General features: G+C 48.0%; 2 protein-coding genes across 5 annotated transcripts; both read right to left on the bottom strand.

Moving 5' to 3' along the window:
* Positions 1 to 934: 934 nt before the first annotated feature.
* On the bottom strand, positions 935 to 14,254 carry tasorb (transcription activation suppressor b). Of its 3 annotated transcripts, none has more exons than XM_079174825.1 (23): positions 13,882 to 14,254; positions 12,543 to 12,688; positions 12,235 to 12,327; positions 12,060 to 12,132; positions 11,106 to 11,197; positions 10,883 to 11,014; positions 10,643 to 10,767; positions 10,510 to 10,541; positions 10,123 to 10,228; positions 9,866 to 9,969; positions 9,572 to 9,681; positions 9,135 to 9,207; positions 8,943 to 9,017; positions 7,805 to 8,704; positions 7,004 to 7,314; positions 6,390 to 6,492; positions 5,435 to 6,270; positions 4,459 to 4,581; positions 4,189 to 4,348; positions 3,987 to 4,095; positions 3,682 to 3,860; positions 2,920 to 3,054; positions 935 to 2,699 (listed from the first exon to the last, which is right to left on the bottom strand). In XM_079174825.1, exons 1-23 carry the CDS (start codon positions 14,138 to 14,140, stop codon positions 1,438 to 1,440), a joined length of 5,538 nt encoding a protein of 1,845 aa, XP_079030951.1. In that variant the 5' UTR covers positions 14,141 to 14,254; the 3' UTR covers positions 935 to 1,437. The 3 variants fall into 3 exon arrangements, with proteins under 3 accessions (XP_079030951.1, XP_079030952.1, XP_079030953.1); XM_079174826.1 differs by having other exon boundaries at positions 935 to 2,696; XM_079174827.1 differs by having other exon boundaries at positions 6,390 to 6,489.
* Positions 14,255 to 14,938: 684 nt separating this feature from the next.
* Positions 14,939 to 19,277, bottom strand: asb14b (ankyrin repeat and SOCS box containing 14b). Of its 2 annotated transcripts, XM_079174888.1 has the most exons (10): positions 19,220 to 19,277; positions 18,683 to 18,835; positions 18,552 to 18,604; positions 18,333 to 18,464; positions 18,098 to 18,256; positions 17,783 to 18,028; positions 17,395 to 17,563; positions 16,778 to 17,312; positions 16,511 to 16,664; positions 14,939 to 15,700 (listed from the first exon to the last, which is right to left on the bottom strand). In XM_079174888.1, exons 2-10 carry the CDS (start codon positions 18,805 to 18,807, stop codon positions 15,522 to 15,524), a joined length of 1,752 nt encoding a protein of 583 aa, XP_079031014.1. In that variant the 5' UTR covers positions 18,808 to 18,835; positions 19,220 to 19,277; the 3' UTR covers positions 14,939 to 15,521. The 2 variants fall into 2 exon arrangements, with proteins under 2 accessions (XP_079031014.1, XP_079031013.1); XM_079174887.1 differs by having other exon boundaries at positions 17,783 to 18,256.
* Between the last annotated feature and the right edge of the window lie 422 nt (positions 19,278 to 19,699).

Genomic DNA, 19,699 nt, shown 5'->3' with positions numbered 1-19,699 from the left:
AAATGACTTGGTTGTATTTATTATAGGTTTCACTTTTGTCTGAATATCTATTGTATATTCAGTTAATTATGTTTCATTGTATTGTTAATATTTCCGTGTACATCCACCAGATACGTGCAGTTTATTGACTCAATGATCAGTGTGCTTTCCCTCCATCATCAACACCTGCGGATCCCGTGGACATTGAACACAACCCCCCAAAGAAACGCAGCTCAATGCTGTGTTTGAGGTCAAGTATTAAGTGTAAATGAATCCGTGTAGAGTAGGATGCAGCCAAATACAACATAAAGTACCCTGCTTCGTGTTTGTGTGATATGTTTAAAGGGCAACTGGTTTAATGGAGGGGGGGTGGGGGGGTGTTACTGTGGCACATCTAATGCACCACCAGCACAGGAGGCTCTGGAGATAAAGTGGTAACCGATTTTCCACATTAAGAGGAAATGGCGCCCCCTGGTGTGCTTATTGAGCCAGCTCCTCCACTGGGTTATAACAGCACTACAGTAAACCCAACAGAGAGGGCCCTCATCTTGATCCCTTCAGTGGTGGTTTGAGTTAAGGGGCCGATGGCACTCAGCATGGCGCCTCAAGGGGCTTTTAAGAGCTGCATTTTCCTCCACACTGCTCTCCACATGCAGCTCACCCTGCCGGAGCAAACAGATTTAACCGATTTCCACTGCAGTGCCCGGCTCCTCGTCACGGTCACACAGTATTTAAGAGCTCTTTAACACGTTTTATGAACAGCAACACACCTTCTCTCTGAGGAACCTGAGCCATGTTGGCATATTTAAGTCTCAGCGTTCTGCTTTTTATGACACGCACTTTATTTCTAAAAAGGTCAACTCATCCACCTTCATCGTGCACATATAACTTGTAGGTTGATGAATAAAAGGAGAGTTTGGAGTGAAAGGACAGTGAGACAGCTGTGATTTATATTTTTAATAGTTTGCTTGATACCGTCATCAAACTGGTCACACAAATAAGATTTGAAATGTTTTTTTTAATAGAATTTAGGACAACCAAATATGTAAAAGAAAAAGAAAAACCAACAGCAAAAGTGAAATTGCATTCACTTGATTATTATTTTTTTGTTTTCCTTAAAAAAATATCAGCCTTTCCCCCTGGGTTCACAAACCGGCCAAAACCTGGACAATCAGAAACAACACGATCGATTCCGAGAAGCTGGAAGGCCGTTACCATTTGTTGGCAAATATAAATATAGTGGTTTTGAACAGGGAAAGAGTGTACGTACAGTTTACACCACGGTAGGACACTCGGCACTGCCTGTATCAATTATTTCATTAATGTAGAAAACCAGGATTCCTTTTTTTCCGATTCAAATCAATGTGTTTTATGACAAGGAAATATTTACATTCAGCCAGCTTTAATAGTCTCTGGAGTTTGGCGTTTGTGTTGCCCTTCGGTCATGTTTTTGATTGTCTATTCGGGAGCGTAGTTGTGAGTGTATGTGTAGTCCGAGTAGTGATCCTGTGCCCCGCCCCTGCCTGCCGGGTAACCCCAAGAGCAGGGTCCACCTCCCCCCCCGCCCCCCCGATCGTGTCCTCGTCCAGGCCGAGGCCAAAGTGCTACCGGTGGAGGTCCTCTACCTCGATAGCTCCCTAAAGAACCAAGACCCATACCCCCCCGCATAGGCCCATGGTCCATCTGTCCAGGGATGCCACCTATACTGCCGTAGCCGATGCCACACATTGGATGTGGAGGCATCTTAGGCCTGACTATAGAGCCCCCCCTGGTGGCCACTGTGGGAATACCCACAGAGGCTCCAAGGTTGTTAATGCAATTCACCTGAGTCCTGCCCCCCTGACTACCAGGGGCGCTGCCTCCGAGGGTTTCCCCAGTCTTAGGAAGCCCGCTGGGGTCCAGAGGTCCGCTAGAAGTCCGACAGGAGCTGTTCCCCCATAGACCGTCCCCGGGCCGGGTGAGTGTCCTGTCGTGTTGCGAGGGGGTCCCGCCAGCATTTTGATGAATGCCAGCCATGTACGCTGGCTGGGCTGAGTCACTGTGGTCTGTGTAAGGGAGGGAGGTGGTGAGCGGGGAGTTCCCAGCAACCCCGGCTCCGCCGGCGTCCGAGCCGTACGTGTGGCCCAACATCATGAGGTGAGGCGGAGGGGGAGGTCTGACCTCCAAGGGGAGGGACGCCAGGTTGGCTAGAGGTCCCGCCGCGGACATTACGGCCGGGGGCGGGATCGTGGCAGGGGACGGGGCCGCTGGGACCGGGGGTCGGTAGTCCTGTTCCTGGGTGCTGCTGCAGGGTGACGCGGGGTAGGCCGGGGAGGCCGCGTAGCTGGAGGAGCCGGTGTAGGACGACCACGAGGCCGAGGGGCACAGGAAGCTCTGGTGGGGGTTCACGGGGAAGCCTCCCGGGGACAAGCCGCCGATGTCCGAAGAGCCCATCCCCATCTGGTTGGTGGCCTTGAACTGAGAGATGGCCGTTTTGAGAGCGCTGTACTCGGACAGCGTGGGAGTCCTGTCGGGGGTGACCTGCTGGTCCGGGAGCGGAGGCCGAAACTCCTCCGTCTCTGGGGGGGGCGGAAGCGGAGGCTTCCCCTTCTCCACGGCCTGGCTCCGCTCTGGGGGATCCGACACGGCGGTCGGCTCGCCGCGATCATTATTATTATCATCCTCGTCATCATCCTCAGAGTCTAACGACATGTCCTCTTCCACACACTCGTCATTCACTACTAGGAGAGCAGGAAAGAGGCAGAGAGGGAGAGAAACGGGAGAGTGGAAAGAAATGATCAAACAAATGTGTTATAGATGCATTAACAGCATCAACAGTGTATTCAATAACTTAAAGGACATATTTAACTGTTAAGAACGCTGCACAGAACAAAGGTTACACTGCATGACATGAAATCCTCAATATCTTTGGTGGTTCGTCGTGCTGTTGACGCTACCCACCTGTAGAGGGCGGTGTTGGAAGCTCATTTTGATTGATGGAGCCGATCAGACTGTGGAAACCGCTCATGACGTCGTCGATGCTCCCGATTACGATCCCGTTTCTGGAGTACTGGAGGAACATCTCAAACGGCCGCTCTGTAAAAAAAAAAAACACATCACATAACAAATAAGCCAAAAGACAACTGTCACTCCAATAATGTATTTAATTTTAAAGGTATAATAGGTCAAAATCGTGTCGCACACCTCTGAATTTTTGTAACTTGGCGCGTGCGATCACACGATTGTCACGATTAGTTCGCTGATAAAAGCACTATCTACATGTTATTTAATGCTTTTAATACTTGAATTGTTTATTTACAGATCTTGTACAAAGGCGATAAAGTAGGCCATGAATATGAGTTACACTCGTTGTCTCTTTGATTCCTCACAGTTCATTTTGTTTGTTCGCCCTCTGGCCTCCGTTAACGCTCATCCGTGGAGGCTCGAGCCACGGCGCCAAGCGCGAGTACAAACAAAGCTTTACGGCCGTCATCTACACAGAGCATGAAGCACACATCCTCCGTTTGGTGCTCAAGGCTAAAAAAACAACAAATAAAACTAAAAAGTAGCTCAAATGAATAACACGAGACATAGGAGCGGTGCGAGTCCACCACACAACAGTGGTGAGAGGGTTGGTTGTCAAGATACCCAGCGACCCTGCGGCTGCTTTTTCTATACGTGGACACGGGGCCCTCGAGCCGACAGGGACGTGAACGACGATACCTGTGAGGAAGATAAGGTGCCGCTGCTGTGTGTGCTGAGCTTGGAGCTTGATCAGGCAGTCCAGGTCCGGAGCCTGGCGCGACTGGGTGTCGCACTCGTGATACGGGAGGAACTCCACCAGGTGCTTCTTCTGATAGGAAGTGAGGAGGTTCAGCAGCCCCATGGCGTTGGTGTTCAACCTTTAAAAAGGAAGGAGCAGATTCATAGAGTGTCACGGTATTGATTCACAGCTCAAAGTCTGGCTAAAGATAATTAGGATTTGGTTACCCACTATTTCGGGGTAAGCTCCTACTCAAGATACTGACCTCCCCAGCTCTTTCAGCTTCTTCTGGGACTTGCAGTGCACCTTCCACTGCCAGGGGTGCTCGGGGGTGCTCTGCTCCTCCAGGAACTTCAGCAGCCCCTGCAAACGATCTGCACAAAGAAAGAAATAATAAAAGCTCTGAAGTATTGTCCAACCGATCCATGAATTCGCACAGTTCCCCTCAAAGAACGGCTACACCGTACCCTGTGTGATGAGGTCGGGGTTGAGGACAAACTCGTCAGACACCATGAAGCCCCCGGACACAAAGAGCTCATTGTAGGTGTGGTTCTTCACGTCGTCCAGAGTGTCCACTCCGGCGAAGCTCACCGAGGGCAACTTCTTCAGAGACACCAGAGCCGGGATCTGCAGGGCCAGAAGAAAAATACCTAGATACAGTATGCGGATAACCCCGACAATGCAAATAATGAAACACTCTGCAGCAGATGTTCAATCGGCGGGAGGCCGGGTCGTACCTTGTGCACGTGTGCGGCGATGTCCTCGTTCGGGATGATGATGAGGAGCTTATCTAAACTGCCGCTGTTTTCCAGAAACGTCTGCGGGCTGCACTCGCTGTTGCCGAGGCTCTTCAAGTACTCCTTTGTGACAGACAATAGGGAGACGGAGCTGTTCAGAGACGAGACGGAGGAATGTGTCCTCCTCGCTTACACTTACAAACAGCGACTTGACTGACGGCTGCAGAGAGAGCTGAGCCGCCGAGACGAGGAACACGTAGTGACAAAAGAGGAGCCGGTGAGGCGTTTCACATTCCCAATGTCGCTATGTGCAGCTTCTCTCCTGTGTGTGTGTGTGTGTGTGTGTGTGTGTGTCTGAGCAGATTACTACTGCAGAGGCTGATAAAAAAAAAGAGATCTAAATTAAAGAATATGAAAGAAAATAGATGTGAAAATATGTAAAAATTCGGGCTTAGTCGGTTACTCGACTAATCGGTCGTTTTGGTCTTTGTCAAATAACAGTTCCTACGTCGATTCCCTTTAAGCTTTTTTCATGCAAAATGGGGCATTTTCCCCAAAACATCATGAACACATGTCTGGTTTAAAGTGGTGCTTTTAGTACTTTGTGGAGACAGAATCGTATGAATGTTAGTGGACGAAGAAAAAAGTTAAAAGAATAACACCGTGAATTTGTCCTGAAACGATTTGATCAAATCATTCACAGAAAATGATTCGACAAAGATTTTAATAATCCAGTTAAAGTGGAGGTAGCTCGTCAAATGAATCAGCTGTTCAGCTTCTGAAATGTGAGGAGTTTATTTTTAGAACTAAAATCTGTGCGTTGGATCAAGTGGAAGATGTCACGGAGGGCTCTGGGAGCTTGCGAGGGACATTTTTCTCTATTTTGACCCATTTATTGACTGAACCATCTCACAGAGGAATGAATAATGTGCCCGACAGTGACCGCTCTAAACCCCGCTGCGACCGTGTGCCGTACCTTGATCTCCTTGCAGACGGTGCTCTCCTCCCCCTCGTCCCCGCAGTAGATGTAGAACTTGACCGTGTTCTTGGTGACGTCCTTAAAGATCTCCACCAGGCTGCTGAAAACCTCGGGCTTCAGCTGACCGATGAGGCTGCCGGCCAGCAGGCCCGGCCCGCTGCCCGAAGCCGCTTTCTGGGCCTTGGTCTCTGGAGACTCTGGCGTGACGCGAGAGGGAGAGTAGATCTCTCCCTCCAGCTCCGCCGACGAGCCTTCCGCTTTAGACTTCGTGGACGCCGTGCCTTTAACGGTGCCCATTTTACCGCTGTGAGAGGAGGCGGCGCTCTTTGACAGGGAGGGCTCCGCTTTAGGCTTGGCAGTCTGTACCGGGGTGGGGGGCGGCGTGGGGAGATTAGACGTGGTCACCGGGGGCGGCGGGGAGGTGACCTGGGACGGAGTGGGCAGGGCCGGGATCAACTTGTCCATCTTCTCGCACAGCGCTCTGACGTGGCCCTGAACGGGGACGGGGGACACGAAGGGCACCACGAAGTCCGAGAAGCAGCTATTGGGCAGCCAGCAGTGGCGGGGGGGCAGCCGCGAGGGCAGCCGCGAAGAATAGCAGATGTGGTGAGTCTGCATGATGTTCTTAATGTCAGACGTGAGGCTGTGAATCTCCTGGTTCAGTATGGTGTCCAGGCTGATGGAGGGCCGGAAGGGAAGTTCCTCCACGGCCGGTAACGTCGGCGGTGCGGCCGCCTTTTTTGTTTCCGCGTTGACGGGCTTCTTCGGCTCCGCGTAGCTGTCCGTCACCGTCGCGGCCTCGGGCTCCGGCTCAGGAAAAGGCTGTGCTTGGTCTGGAAGGAAAAGGAGAAGAAGAAGACAGGAAACGTGTCACACAAGAAGCCTCGTGAAGCAGATCTAAATATGCCCACAAGGGGAGCGAGGGCTCTGTGTAAAGACGGCTTTGAGGTACCTTCACTGGCCGGGTTCACCCAGGTGGTAGTGTCTGAGGTGGGAGCTTGCTCAGCTGGGGAGCCCGGGCTGAGTGGACTACCGGGGCTACAGTCCATGTCCTCCTAAACAGAATAAAAAAACAATTATTTTTAGATCTACAAACACGTCTCTGGCCTCGATCACACCGAGACCAGTCGGTGGTTTTCTTTAGTAAGCCTGGTGGGCTCTTCTCTCTTGCGCTGTACATCGTGGTTTTATAGCTTTTTCTTTAGACGTATAAAAGGGACATTTTAATAACAGAGAGAGAGAGAGAGAGAGCGAGAGCGAGAGAGAGAGAGAGAGAGACTGCACGAGGAACGTTGTTTGCTTTTGATCTTGACTGGACATTGGACTTCTTTGCCCAAGTTACAATCCGACTGAAATGGTGGATCAGTGGCCTTGAGAAGTTTTGTTTCAATGTTTTTCTCTTTGACCGACTGAAATGCCGGTAGATGTGGTGGGAACGGACAACGGCAAATGCAGACAAAAGCAGCAAGAGCTCGACATCTGCTTGAATGCATTTTACCCCCGTTAATTACATTTGATCACTCCAATCCTCCAACAGATCAACCCTAGAAGTAGTTCACATCTCACCTCTGTGTAGTTGGTGTGAGACGCGGGCTCATTCTGGTTCTTGAGATCCGGCTCGGGGCAGGCGGGTTCCCCGCTCCCCGTGCCCGTCGACGGTTCGCCGTGGTTCGACTGCGCGGACGTGGAACCCTGAGCCACGGCTTTGTTGAGGGTATCCAGGAGGATCTTGAGGAGGCGCTGGGTCTCGTTCACCGCGGGGGCGCCGGCGTTGCCGTGAGCCCTCAGGTCGGTGTCGTAGATGCCCATGCTCTCCATCACCGCTGTCAGATTGTCGCCGTGTCCGACCTCATCTCCGATCTCTTCTGCTTGGGCCCCTAGCGGGAGACACACAGGCAATTAGAGACCGATTAGATTTGTTAAATTTGGTATTTAAAATATCCTGAACTCTAATAACTAAGGTTTTCCTTGTGAAGAAGGTTATGCATCATTGCAAATTTGCCAACTTTTATGGGTTAAAATAATATTTAAGGTTGAAATTAAACTACCTTAATTGCAGTTCAGGTTCTAGTGCACTTAACTCTACAATAGCTGTAGCAGCTGTTCCACCAGCAGAGAGGAATATAAACAGCAACAGAAACCTCAACCTTCAACTACGTAAACAAGCGTAAAGTAATTCAATTTGTATGGCAATACACTGGCTGCATGTTAAAATAATGCCAACGCTCTTTCTTTTTTATTTTAATTTACAATGCAATTACTGAGCGCTAATCAGACAGGGCTGTGAAACTAATATAATATTCATTATTTCAGAGGAAAAAAAACCCTGAAATTAAATCACACAACTGAAGCCTCAGCCCTCCTCACCTCTGCTGGGTTCCCCGTTGCTGAGCGGGTCCGTGCGTTGGTGCTTCTTCGCGCCCCCCCGATCGTCGCCCTCGAACTTCCTCTTCAGGCTGTTGACGTCCCACGCCCCGTCCTCCCCCCGCTCCTTGCCCGGCTCCTTCACGATCGCCTTCTTGTGGAGCTGGATCAGCTTCAGCAGCTGCTTCATCTTGTCTTTGTCGTACTCGTTCTGGGACAGACGCAGCCTCTGAGGGGGCTGAGGCTGGGGCTCCGCGGGGGTCTTCTGCTGCGCCTGGGCCCCGTTAGAATGGGCCAACCCTTGCCTCCGCCTGCTGCTGCTGCTGCTGCTGCTGCTGCTGCTGTCCGAGGGCGGTTTCTCCAGTGCCGGCCTGTCCGGAGGCAGCTTCTCCTTGGGCGGCCTCTCCGCGGGCCTCTCCGCCCTGTCGGAGCCCCTGTCCGAGCCGCCCCAGTCAGACACGGGGCTGTATTCCACTGGGGCGGTTGCGGGAACAGGCGCAGGAACGGGCGCGGGAACAGGTACGGGAACGGGTGCGGGGTTCCTTATTCTATCGATAACGTCCTTCGTCTTGCTCAGAGGTAAAATGTAGTTGGCGGGGTTGTGCACGTAAGAGCGCAGCACGGCGTCCATGTTGCATTTGGGTCTGTGCACCAGCAGCGGGTTGGTCCTGTCGTCCGCGTTGTATTTGTAGTCGGGCAGAATGAACGGCCGCACCGTGCCCGAGTCCTTGCGGGTCAGGTAGTCGGTGGCCTGGCGCTCCACCCCCGAGCTCAGGTCCTTGCCCGGGTTGGCGCGCAACTTGAAGAGCGCGTAGTGCAGAGCCGGGACGAAGGGATCCACGGAGGACAGGATGGCGGGCTGGGGCTCCGTCGTCAGCGGCTCTGGCTCGAACAGTCTGGATGCTGCGATGGAGGACGCACGTTAAAGACGTCTATCTGCACTAATAAAGTCTTTAGAGACGGGATCTTTACACCAGGAGTTGGTTATAACATAGAAACCAGCCGGTAGACGTGAGGAACATATTTGCTGTATCCAAACATTCTCCGTTTCTTAATAAAACATTCCGGTTGGGAGCTTCATGCTTCCACTGGAGGCCCAATCACAATAACAAAAAGGATGGATAGAGTGAATAATACTTACAATACTTGACAACCATCCTTGACTCCTGAAAGATGAACAACGCTTGCAGGTTCTTCTCGGCGCGCCCCCGCCTCTCTGCAAAACAAACAGAAACATTTTTTTTACAGTTGAACCCTTCGCTGAAGGCAACAAGTGGGTGTTCAAACGGCACAACGGAGAGCTTTAAGAGGAGAGTAAAAGCTTTTTCAGCACCTTTGGACTCGACCATCTGCGCCGAGGACAGCAGGAAGAGAAAGCCCCGGTCAAACAAGGACTTCACCAGCACCTGAATGAGAGGAGAGCAGGGTCAGAAGCACCACAGTGCTTCATTATCTGATAATGTGAGCGATCATAACACCAGTCTGACTGCTGGACAGGTTTGCACGTATTCCTGCGTCTACACGAGAACTTCAGGTTTTTAAATGTATTTTTTTTTTAAAGCAGCATGACCGTTGTGACAGATTGTTCTCTACATTATCTACTTATTAACTGTCATCTCCATTCTTCTCCGTCTGTGTGCGTCTTTTAGATTTGGATTCCTGAATCTTTGAAGTATATTTTGTTGACACGCTGAGAGTCACATTCTGGATCTTTCCGGTTAGTTTCCACGCACAGGGACGCGGTGGCTAACGGCCGAAAGGTTGACTCACCATCCTGTCCCTCTCCAGTTTGTGGACCAGCGCTGCCAAGCTGCCGCTGGTGGGTTTGCCTTTTCCGTCCACCACCTCGAACAGGCTGCAGGACATCCCACATTTCATCACTGCGGACCGAAGAAAAGCAGGAAATAAAGCTCATCGGTTTTTATCTGAAACACTTTGTTTGCAATCTCATCGATGGATTAAGTCCATGTTCCTGTAATACGCGATGCAGCGTTTGCATTTAATAGATTTATGACTTGAATGTGATTTCATGATGAGGTGAACGCGTGTGGGGTGAGGACTGACCTTCCCGTGATGCGCTGTAAGTGTCCCAAGAAAAGAGCACAGAGGGAATCTTTCGCTTCACCTGATCCAGCTGCATGCCTCTGCTCATCTCCAGCTTCTCAGGCCTTCAGGGAAGCACATTTATCAGAGAGAAAAATATATATATATAAATCGACTGTATATTGCACCAGTGGATTCTAGCTTCCTCTTTGCAAAGGGAGCGTCTTTAGAAGCACCGAGGAGGTTCAGGGTGAACAGGATTATGAAGGTTTACTCACAGTTTGAACGGGAGGTAAGGGCGTGACGAGGACCGTAAACAGATTGGGAATAACTCGTGGCCCTTGTTCACTAATGGACCACTCCACACCGTGTAGCAGCTCCTCCCTGAAACAACAGGCACGATACAAAGAGCTCATAACTAAAACAGCACTTCATCCTCTTGGTGAATGGGATTCGGATCATTTTGCAGCACTCAGAACTGTGCTCATCTGTAACTGAAGAGCTACGTTAGATTTTGGGTAGTTAGTGGCAGACTCCTGGTGTGAAATGGCCTTTATGCAAATACCAGTTGACACAGATATGACACTAATTCAAGACCACACGTAGAAGCTTCTTTGTCTCATTCAATATTTATCAAATATCCAAAAGTCAAAAATAGTTTTTACCTCGGCCTCCTTCAGAGGAAATTGAGGGAAACCTGTGAAGCAGAGAGAGAGAGAGAAAAGCCTGTTAAACAAACACAGAACATCGTACCAACCCCCCCCGACTGTCTGCAGGTACCTGCGGAGGTAACCGTACCTGTGTGACATCATGGGCGTAGCAGCGGCCTCCTTGCCTTTGTACTTGAAGGAAACCACAGCGTAGGGGCACACGTGCCGCGGCCGGGCCTTGATCTCATCGAACGCAAACTCGAAGAAATATTGCTTTAAAAAAAAAAAACAATAAGAAAGACGCGTTGAATTATAGAAATACTGTCACAAGAAATAAAAGAACTCACGTTACTTTAAAAACACACTACATGTGAGAAGTGAAGTTCACCTGCGTGAGCTCAAACGCCCGGTAAGACAGCAAAGACGTGACCCTGTTGGCACTTTTGGAGTGACAGTCGAACTTGGGAGTAGGTTCCATCGCGTTCTTAGGCATGTTCTCGTGGATGTGCTTTATTCGACCCTGAGAGAACAAAACACACACGGGTGAGCTGAACATCCACAACGGGGGGGTTACAACTCTGTCGACGTCACGAACTGAACGGCAGCCATACCCTCATAACTTTAAAAACGACCATGTCTCCGGACGAGCCCACTTCAAAGGGATTGATTTGTAACAGGTCGGAATATTTGGAGACGTAAACACCTGCGATGACAAAAGAAGTGAATTAGAAGAGAAAGCGTCACACTCGTACTCCATCAACGATGCATTGAAAGTGTCACATTTACGCTGTTAAAAGTGACATTCTTCAAGAAGCTACAAACTGACGTTAAGTTCCCAGGGTTTTCTTTTTAACAACATAACTACGTCAACGAGTGTTTCAGCAACACTTCAACGGACACTCGACGACAACGCTTTGGCTCTCTTCTTGCGTTTTTTGAACGTAAGCCTGAGAATTATGTCCATTACTGGCTGATATATTTTAGAACGAGACAAAGCCTTCGTTCCTTGTGTGGGCAGTCAGTTGTCACCAGACATTGAAGAGATACATTGCTGCATGTATCAGAGTCGTTCCCAGCCGTGGATGTGACACGTGACACGTTAATCAGGTCTAAATGCTAATCAAACATCTTCAGATGCAAATAATTTATCAGGGCGGCGACTCTTTAAACAATATCAGTGAACAACAGTCTCCTTTCACAGCAACGCGACTCACTGACGACGTATGTGCAGATATTTATACGTCGTAATCCGTGTCGATTGATCTCAACGGGAGACATTGTGAGAACAATAAACAGTTAACAATGAAGAGTTCACGAAAAAATCATCGAAACTTGATTATTGATCAAGTTTGTATTGCACAATTTGGACGTTTATCTATTCATTTTACCGTTTATTTGAATCTCCCCCTCCCACTTTATTTGACTTATTAATATATTCTTCATGAATGAATTATACTACAAGGTTTTACATTAGTATGTTAGTTATTCCTTGTTTTAATGTCTGTACAGAGATGTGCATGTGGATACAGTATGTGTAGGGGTTTGTAAAAACATGACAAACTTACCCACGGATGGATTTCCTATTGTAGTAATCCTGGAGTGTCCACCCGACAGACCCTTCTCACAGATCCACTGGAGCTACGCACAACAAGAGAACGAAGAAAAACGTGTCACAACTTTGCCTCAGATGAGTTCACGCTCAGCGCTGTATATCGCTGGACCCTCGCGGCGGGTCAGTACCTTGGATTTGTCCGGATAAAGGAAGCAGTACGACTCGGTCAGCTCTTGTTCCGTCCGCCCCTCCTGCTTCATCTCTCTCCGCTTCTCGATGAACTGCCACAAAAAATGAGCAGCATGAAACTCACAAACATCCCACCGTGTACTTATATATATACACATGTATGTGATTAAACACGTGCTGTCACACATGTGCTCTTTCCTGCAAATTACAAGGTTCCATCAAACACAAAAAAAGGGAGCAAACTGGAAGAACATTCCACGGTGGCATTGTGCAGCACCGGGAGGAGGACAGACGGACGACGGCCCACCTCCTTCTCCAGCAGCTCGTTGTGGATGAGCCGGGCCTTGCAGTACGAGAAGGTTCCCCGCGACGACGAGTCGAGGTAAAACGAGGAGACGATCTTCACGAGGTCCTCGAACTCCCGGCTGTCGGGGGGCAAGAACTGGTACAAGCCTGCGCACGAGAAGAGGGGAAATGGACAGGGTCAGCATCGAGCGGAAGGAGGTGCAAAAAAAAAAAGGGAAGTAAAACTTTTAAGTCTGACCACGGGAGACAGAAACATCACACTGACTATCCTCTACTCTCATACAGAGGGTGATATATGAAACAGTGTTTCTTTCTTGCACGAAAAGAGGAAGCAAGCGATCTGTTTATCATATATCGACATATGTCAATGTTAGGAGCAGGGGGAAGTGACGTGCTTGCAGTTTGTGTACCGAGGGTCACTGAGGGGTCCTTTAAATAAAACACTGATGGACAACAGTAACCAGGAACTCCTCCACATCAATGGAAAAATTCGGGCGACACCGAGACTTACTAAGTTAACCCAAACACATGCAGATGAGTGAAACCACCACTACACTGAATGGATGGAGCATCACAAGCCGGTGTAACAGGTAGTAAACATCTCTCATGTGAAGCACAAAGTAGTGCAGCCAGGTCCATCTCACAAGAGTTTCCTACTTGTGCGTGAAGACTTTGTGTGCGCGGCTTAACAATGTAAAGTCCGGCAACTTCAGCTGAACTTTGCATATATGCAAATAACTTTTGGGACATGATGAGAGGGGGTGGGGGGGGCAGTGTCATTGTATTGTAGTCTGTATGAGTGTTTAGGGTGATGTGTAAGAGGCATGCTGCAGTGGGACGAGGAGTGGGCAGCCCTTGGTGTCCTGGTACTGTGAGAACATCCACATTAGACAGGTGGAGTTGGCTCATTTCACGCCCTTCACTGAGGTCAGTGAGACACCCCCACACGTTGTCAGGTGACGGCTGCAAAACACACTCCATGACACCAGCTGCATCAGACTCTGGTCCCGTGGAAAAGGTGATTTGGGCTTTTTATATGTTAAAGAACTGGACAGAGTGGACAGTGCTGCCTGCCTGCCTGTCTCTGGACTTTGGGGACAACCAGAAGCAGTGTCTGCTTAATACCACTCGCGCTACATTTGCCAACGGCTATCTTCCCCCCTCGTGTTTAAATAATAGGACCGTTGGTTTCATCACAATTTCAGTTAAAAGCCGTTAAACCAGCGTGACCAGCAAGGTAACGCTAGTTAGCGTAACGGTTGACGTTAGCAGGGGCTAGCAACATGCAGCAGAATTAAGAAAAAGACAGACAGGCTGTGTTTTCAAAATAGCAGCACCACCTTTTATCTTCCTCGGGATTTGGAAATTCCTCCGCGGCTGCTCTTCGCCGGGTCTCGCCTGCGAGCTCCTCCGCCGTTCGGGGGCTTCTTGTTCGGGCATTACGCCGTCTCCACATCCAGGCTGATCGCCATTTTGTTGGTTGACTGTGGCCGAGGTGGCGGCTGAATTCTTCGGGTGCTCGCCACCACCCTCCTCCGGCTGGAGATAGTCCGTCTCGGTACATTCTGCGTCCCTTCTCCCGTTGGGGTTCAGGGCCATTTTACCGAGGCACACCGTGCGCAGGAATTAACGGGCAATGTAAGCTCTAAAACGATTACGGCACCGCTTCACTCACACTCACACACACACATATACACTCTCTCTCCTCCTCACCCTGCCTCCGCCATTGTGAAAATGACGTACACGTTCTTCTCCACCACTGCAAAACGCTGCCGTCACTATGTTTACATACAAGAACATCCGCGCCGCCCAGCGGCGGATGGATATACTGCGAGGCTTCATGTAACGTTAGTGATGGATGTGGCGATGAGTGATGCATCCAAAAGATATGAAACCCTGCTATGAACGTCCTGACTGTACATCATTCATATTTAATTACATTTTTAACATCTTATTTTTTAATCACTGTGCAACATTTTACAAGTGTGGATGGATATATATATATATATATATATATATATATATATATATATATTGTGTGCGTATTTATATACTTATATTTATAGATGTATAGAATATACACACACTATATATATATATATATATACACGTATGTAAGCATACATACATATATGTGTTTATAAGTGTATATATGTGTGTACAAAATAAATAAATATATATATATATATATATATATATATTACTGTAAAACCTGAAGAACAAATCACTCTTGCAATACTTCATTATACCACTAGGGGGTGACAAAGAGGCGTGTATTCCTCCACTCGTTGATCTGTCGTTGATCTGTCGTTAGAAGAAGGACTAAAGAATCGAGCTATTTTAAATGTATTTAATTACGTTTTATTTGCATACTGGTTTTATGCTTTCAGGCCACCTCTCATTTCAATTTCCTGCATTCACATTATAAAAGGACTCTTACTACAATACGACTTTATAATGATAAATATACTGTAATAATAATACATTATTTGCAGTTATTTCATATTTCTTTATGACCCATTTAAACAGAGAGTTGCTCAAACAAAGAGTGAATCTTTACACAAAGCATTAACACGTCACTGTAGCTTTTTAAAAAAAAGGACTCAAAAGTACATACTTACAACTTTGTGGCCTACAAATAATATTGCACGGCATAAAGTAGCCAACAGACAACATGTACTTGGAAAAACTACATAATACAGGTAACACAATCTTTAATGTGAAGATGTCAGCCATATTATCTGCCTAGACAACTGTTTTTGTTGCTGCTGTTTACATTCTTTATGATGCAAATTAAAAAAATGCACTACAGGAATATACTACTAGTTTTGTTTTGTTTGTCATGTGTTTGTTGTGTTGCAAATGGGCTACAACTGAATTCTGTTGTGCATCCCTGTGTTGCATAATGACAGTAAATTATCCTTAAATCCTAATGCATACTGACTGTCTCCGTGTCTCTGTGACAGCTATAAACGCGTTTTCAGTGCGGGTGAACGAGGCTGCCCCTGCTGTAGACATCAAACTCCTTGTAGCGTAGGTAATCTTTCAGCCTTTGAGGAAGAGGAAGGAAGTTGATGAAAATTGGGGCTCTCAAGCGCAGGCGACTGAGATGCTCTCTTATCCTCAGCCGACACAGATGCTTCAGGCCCCGTGCGTTTCCTGAGTGTAAATAAAGTCAGTTAAAGTGGCAATCTTGAATATTTGAACGAAATCTTAACGATTGCCCATAGAAATAGAATAAGTAAAATAGGAGTAGAACAGACATTTCCATTCAAATCATTGTAGCTGGATGGTCAGTTTGGCGGCCATTTATATGTGTACTATTATGTGTAGCTTTGGCAGTATCGACTAAAACGAGCAGAGGAGTAGTAACGTGAGCCAGAGCAGAAGAGTACAATTTAACAACGTAATGCTTCATCCACACTCTCTTGTCACAGCGTAGGAAAACACATTGCTATCGCCAGATAAGTGACAACTTTCTTTGGCTCATGTGTCTGTAACTAGTGCAGCATTAAAGCATGGTGGGATTATCAAGCTGGCTAGCTATTTAGCATCAGCTGGCTAGTGCTGGGTCTATCGGTAACTCCGCATCACTCACCGCCTCTCCGGAGAAGGACAAGCTACCTGGCGAGCTGGCTAGTTAGCTAGCTTGCTAATTCCACCATGTGGAAGCTACCTTGCTAACTAGCCAGCGATCCATCTCTGGAGCTGTGTTTTGCTCTCTAACTTGCGAGCTGCGACAAACACCTTAACAGCCCCACTGACGTCTGTTGTCATTATAACAATTGACAACAATCGCCATCTTCTTTTGTACTACTCAAACGACCACAGAAAACCGTTAAATATCCATTCTACTCTATTTTATTTCTATGGGATTGCCACTTTAAGTCAATGAATGCACACAATGTCATCAAAACACTTTTTTTGCCCTGGCGGGTAGAACATAACTAAAGCTGGATCAGCTCTCACTTTGAACCTGACAGATCTCCGGCCACTGTTTCTGCTCCTCCAAGGTCTCCTTAAGTTTGGTGCAGAAGGAGACGTGGTCGGTGTAGTCCAGCATGATGCTCACCACCTGAGTCGATAAGTGCTTAAGCCAGGACACCGTTATCACCTCACAGAACTAGAAGGAGACAAAGAAAGACACGTGGCAGTCAAAGAAGAAACCCCAAGTTCATTCATAGTTCTTCAATTCTTTACATCCTTTTTTTCCCTCCCAGACAAGCTTCAGCTCACCACCATGTCTTTAATGACTGCGGCCGTCCAAGGAGCATAGTCGTGGGAACCGTCTCCATACGGACAGTCAAAGCAACGCTTGACGTCGTAGCCGTGGTTCAGGATCATCCTCAGCATGACCTCGTCTTTCAAGGCGTACTGCAGCGCTGAGGGGAAGTGAGTGGTGTTGACGCGGGAGTAGTAGTTCACATTTGCCCCGAACTTCAGCAACGTGTTGATCATTTCATAGTTGCCCTGTCTGAGAGCCACCTGCAGACAGTTGAGGGGATCCTGGTTCACCATTGCCCCAGCCTCCAACAGCAAGCGGGTGCACTGAAGATCGTTGTTGGACACGGCGAAGAAGAGGGCAGACTTGCGGTCATCGTCGTAGTTGCTGCGCACCTTTGGGTGCAGCATGAAGTTGGGATCGTAGCCAGCTTTGAGGAGCATCTCCAGACAATGGGCGTGCCCCCCCGCGGCGGCAGAGTGGAGAGGACTCATCCCACTTTCCTTCACAGCGTCCAGCTTAGTGACGGGGATGAGGTGCTCCAGTGCCCTGCCAGAGAACACAACAGTGGGGTTCAGACTCTTATTTGAAAAGTGGGAGAGTTAGATGTCGTGACGCAGAGATTCCTCACAATATGTGACCATGGTAGGCCACGCGGTGAAGCGGCAGGTGCCCGCTGTACAGAGGCCGGTTGGGATCGGCTCCGTGGTCCAGCAGCAAGGAGATTATGTCGGGGTTTCCTGATGCTGCTCCATCGAACAAGACACTGCCGGACTCTGATTCACAACACACACGGGCTCCTGCAAAATCAATGCATAGGCTTACTATAAGAATATGCATGGGCGATTTCCAGACCTGGAAAACAGCATGGAAAGCACTTTTGACACACAGAGTTTACAAAGTGCTTTTTTGTTTTATCCTCCACTATTGCACTATAAATAGTGATCAAATAAATAAGTAATCAAACCCAGCTACCTTTGATATCCACAGCGGAGGTTAAATCCCCGTATCTAACATACCTTTTTCTAACAGGACCTCCACCACGTTCAGATGTCCATTCTGCGCAGCCAGAGCCAGCGGAGTTTTCTTTTTGACGTCACTTGCGTTCGGGTCGGCACCAGAAACCAGCAGCAGATAAACAAAGTTCTCCAGGCCTAAAAAGGCTGACTCGTGTAGAGCCGTCCTGTTCAGTGGTCCCGGTTGGTCCACTCCGGCACCGTGGCGCAGCAACAGCGTGGCCAAGTCGTACTGGTCGTTCAGAATAGCTGAGAAATAAGAAATTAGCAAATATCTCCCTGTAAAAAAAAAAAAAGACGTGCATTTTGCATTCAGACCTGCCACTAGTGGAGAATCCTGCTCATCGTTCTGGAGATCCGGGCTACAAGCGTTCTGTAACAGGAATGTAGCGTTCTCTCTGAGTCCATGAACGACTGCCAGAAACAGTGGCGTCTCCCCCTTTAGGGTGCGACACTGGGCTGCACCCGGGGCTGATGCTGGAACACAAAACAACCAAATCAACATCCCACAATAAATAAAAAAAGAGACAGATTACAGTCATAACCTCACTACCTGAGAAGATGATCTCTAGTATCCTCTTGTTCTCGTGCGCTGAGGCCTCATGCAGCGGGATCCATCCTCGTTCATCAACTCTGGACAGGGTCTCTGTCTGCACCACCAGTCTGTTCAGCGCGTCTTCATCCCCTGAACATGAGGACGGTACAATATATCAGAATTTCTAGCAAGATTAATCGATAATCCGCGACAGGTTCAAGAATCACACCATCTTACCCGCCTTGATTGCTTTGAAGATCTCATCAGGGTCTTCGCCGGGTATCAGATCACTATGGAAAGAAAAATTCAAGTGTTCAACAAGAGATATGAGAGCAGTAGAAACCCATACTTGGTGGTTGGAGATTAACCTTGGGTTCAATCCTTTGAGCTTTCTGTATTCAATCAGACTTTGTTCAATGATGCGTTGCGTCGCCTCGTCTTCATCCAGGTCGTCCTCCGATTGATAAAAGTCATCTTCTGTCTCCGTGTTCATCTGTTAGTCCAGAGAGAGTCAATTCGCTCTGAGGAGACACGGTCATGAGGTAAACCACACTGTTAAATCCGGCACCTGAGAACTCGCAGCCCTCAATACTGACAGGGGGAGGAAAAAAAGCACGGTGCAGCTAAGCACCTGTCATTCCTGTTGAATTAGATGTAAAAAATGCACACAAATACATTCAAGATTTTGATTATAATGACTCCAATGAGCAGTTCCTATTTAAAAATAAGCGCACGGAGATTCCTACCGCACAAATGAATGTGAGCAGTTGTTATACATTCATTTTAGATGTAAAAGCAACAACGACAAATCATAAAGTCCAATAGGTCGTCTATACAGAAAACTCCATATTAATCGATCTAGTTTTTTCTCTAGAGGCATTATTTATTAACCGTCCGGTGTTTACCTTCAGTGAAATGTGCTGTGTGGCTTCGGTGACTTTGACAACAGTAGAGTCAGCAGGCTGCAGCTATTTATACCCTTCCCACTATAAATATCAGATTACAGGGGGGTCGTCACAGCCAGCACCTACATGTCGCTTTGAGCACCGCAACGGCCACCATTCAGCTCATATGCCCGTTCACTCATAACACAGAGGCCCTTATTTACATATGCATGAGTTTAAGTGTACATTTCCAATTGTTGTACATGAAGCTCTTTTTTTCACTTCTTTGTTTAGTGATTATTCATGAGAAATGTGTTTTTTTTGTTTGTTGTTGTACTATTTTGTGTGCTGGAGGACAGCAAAGCCTGGATAACAGAGACAGCGCAGCAGATCATAGCCTTCACATTAATAGAACATCATCAGCTCACAGTGAGCAGCCAAGAGAGACAGGTCGGCACTGAGAAAAGGGACCACGGCCTCAGAATGTTTTTATTGAAAAGT

This window comes from Pholis gunnellus, assembly GCF_910591455.1.
Source record: "Pholis gunnellus genome assembly, chromosome: 2".
In the NCBI taxonomy this organism is placed as follows: Eukaryota; Metazoa; Chordata; class Actinopteri; order Perciformes; family Pholidae; genus Pholis; species Pholis gunnellus.
Note: the sequence above shows the minus strand (reverse complement) of the source record. Positions and strands in the feature narration are given on the sequence as shown.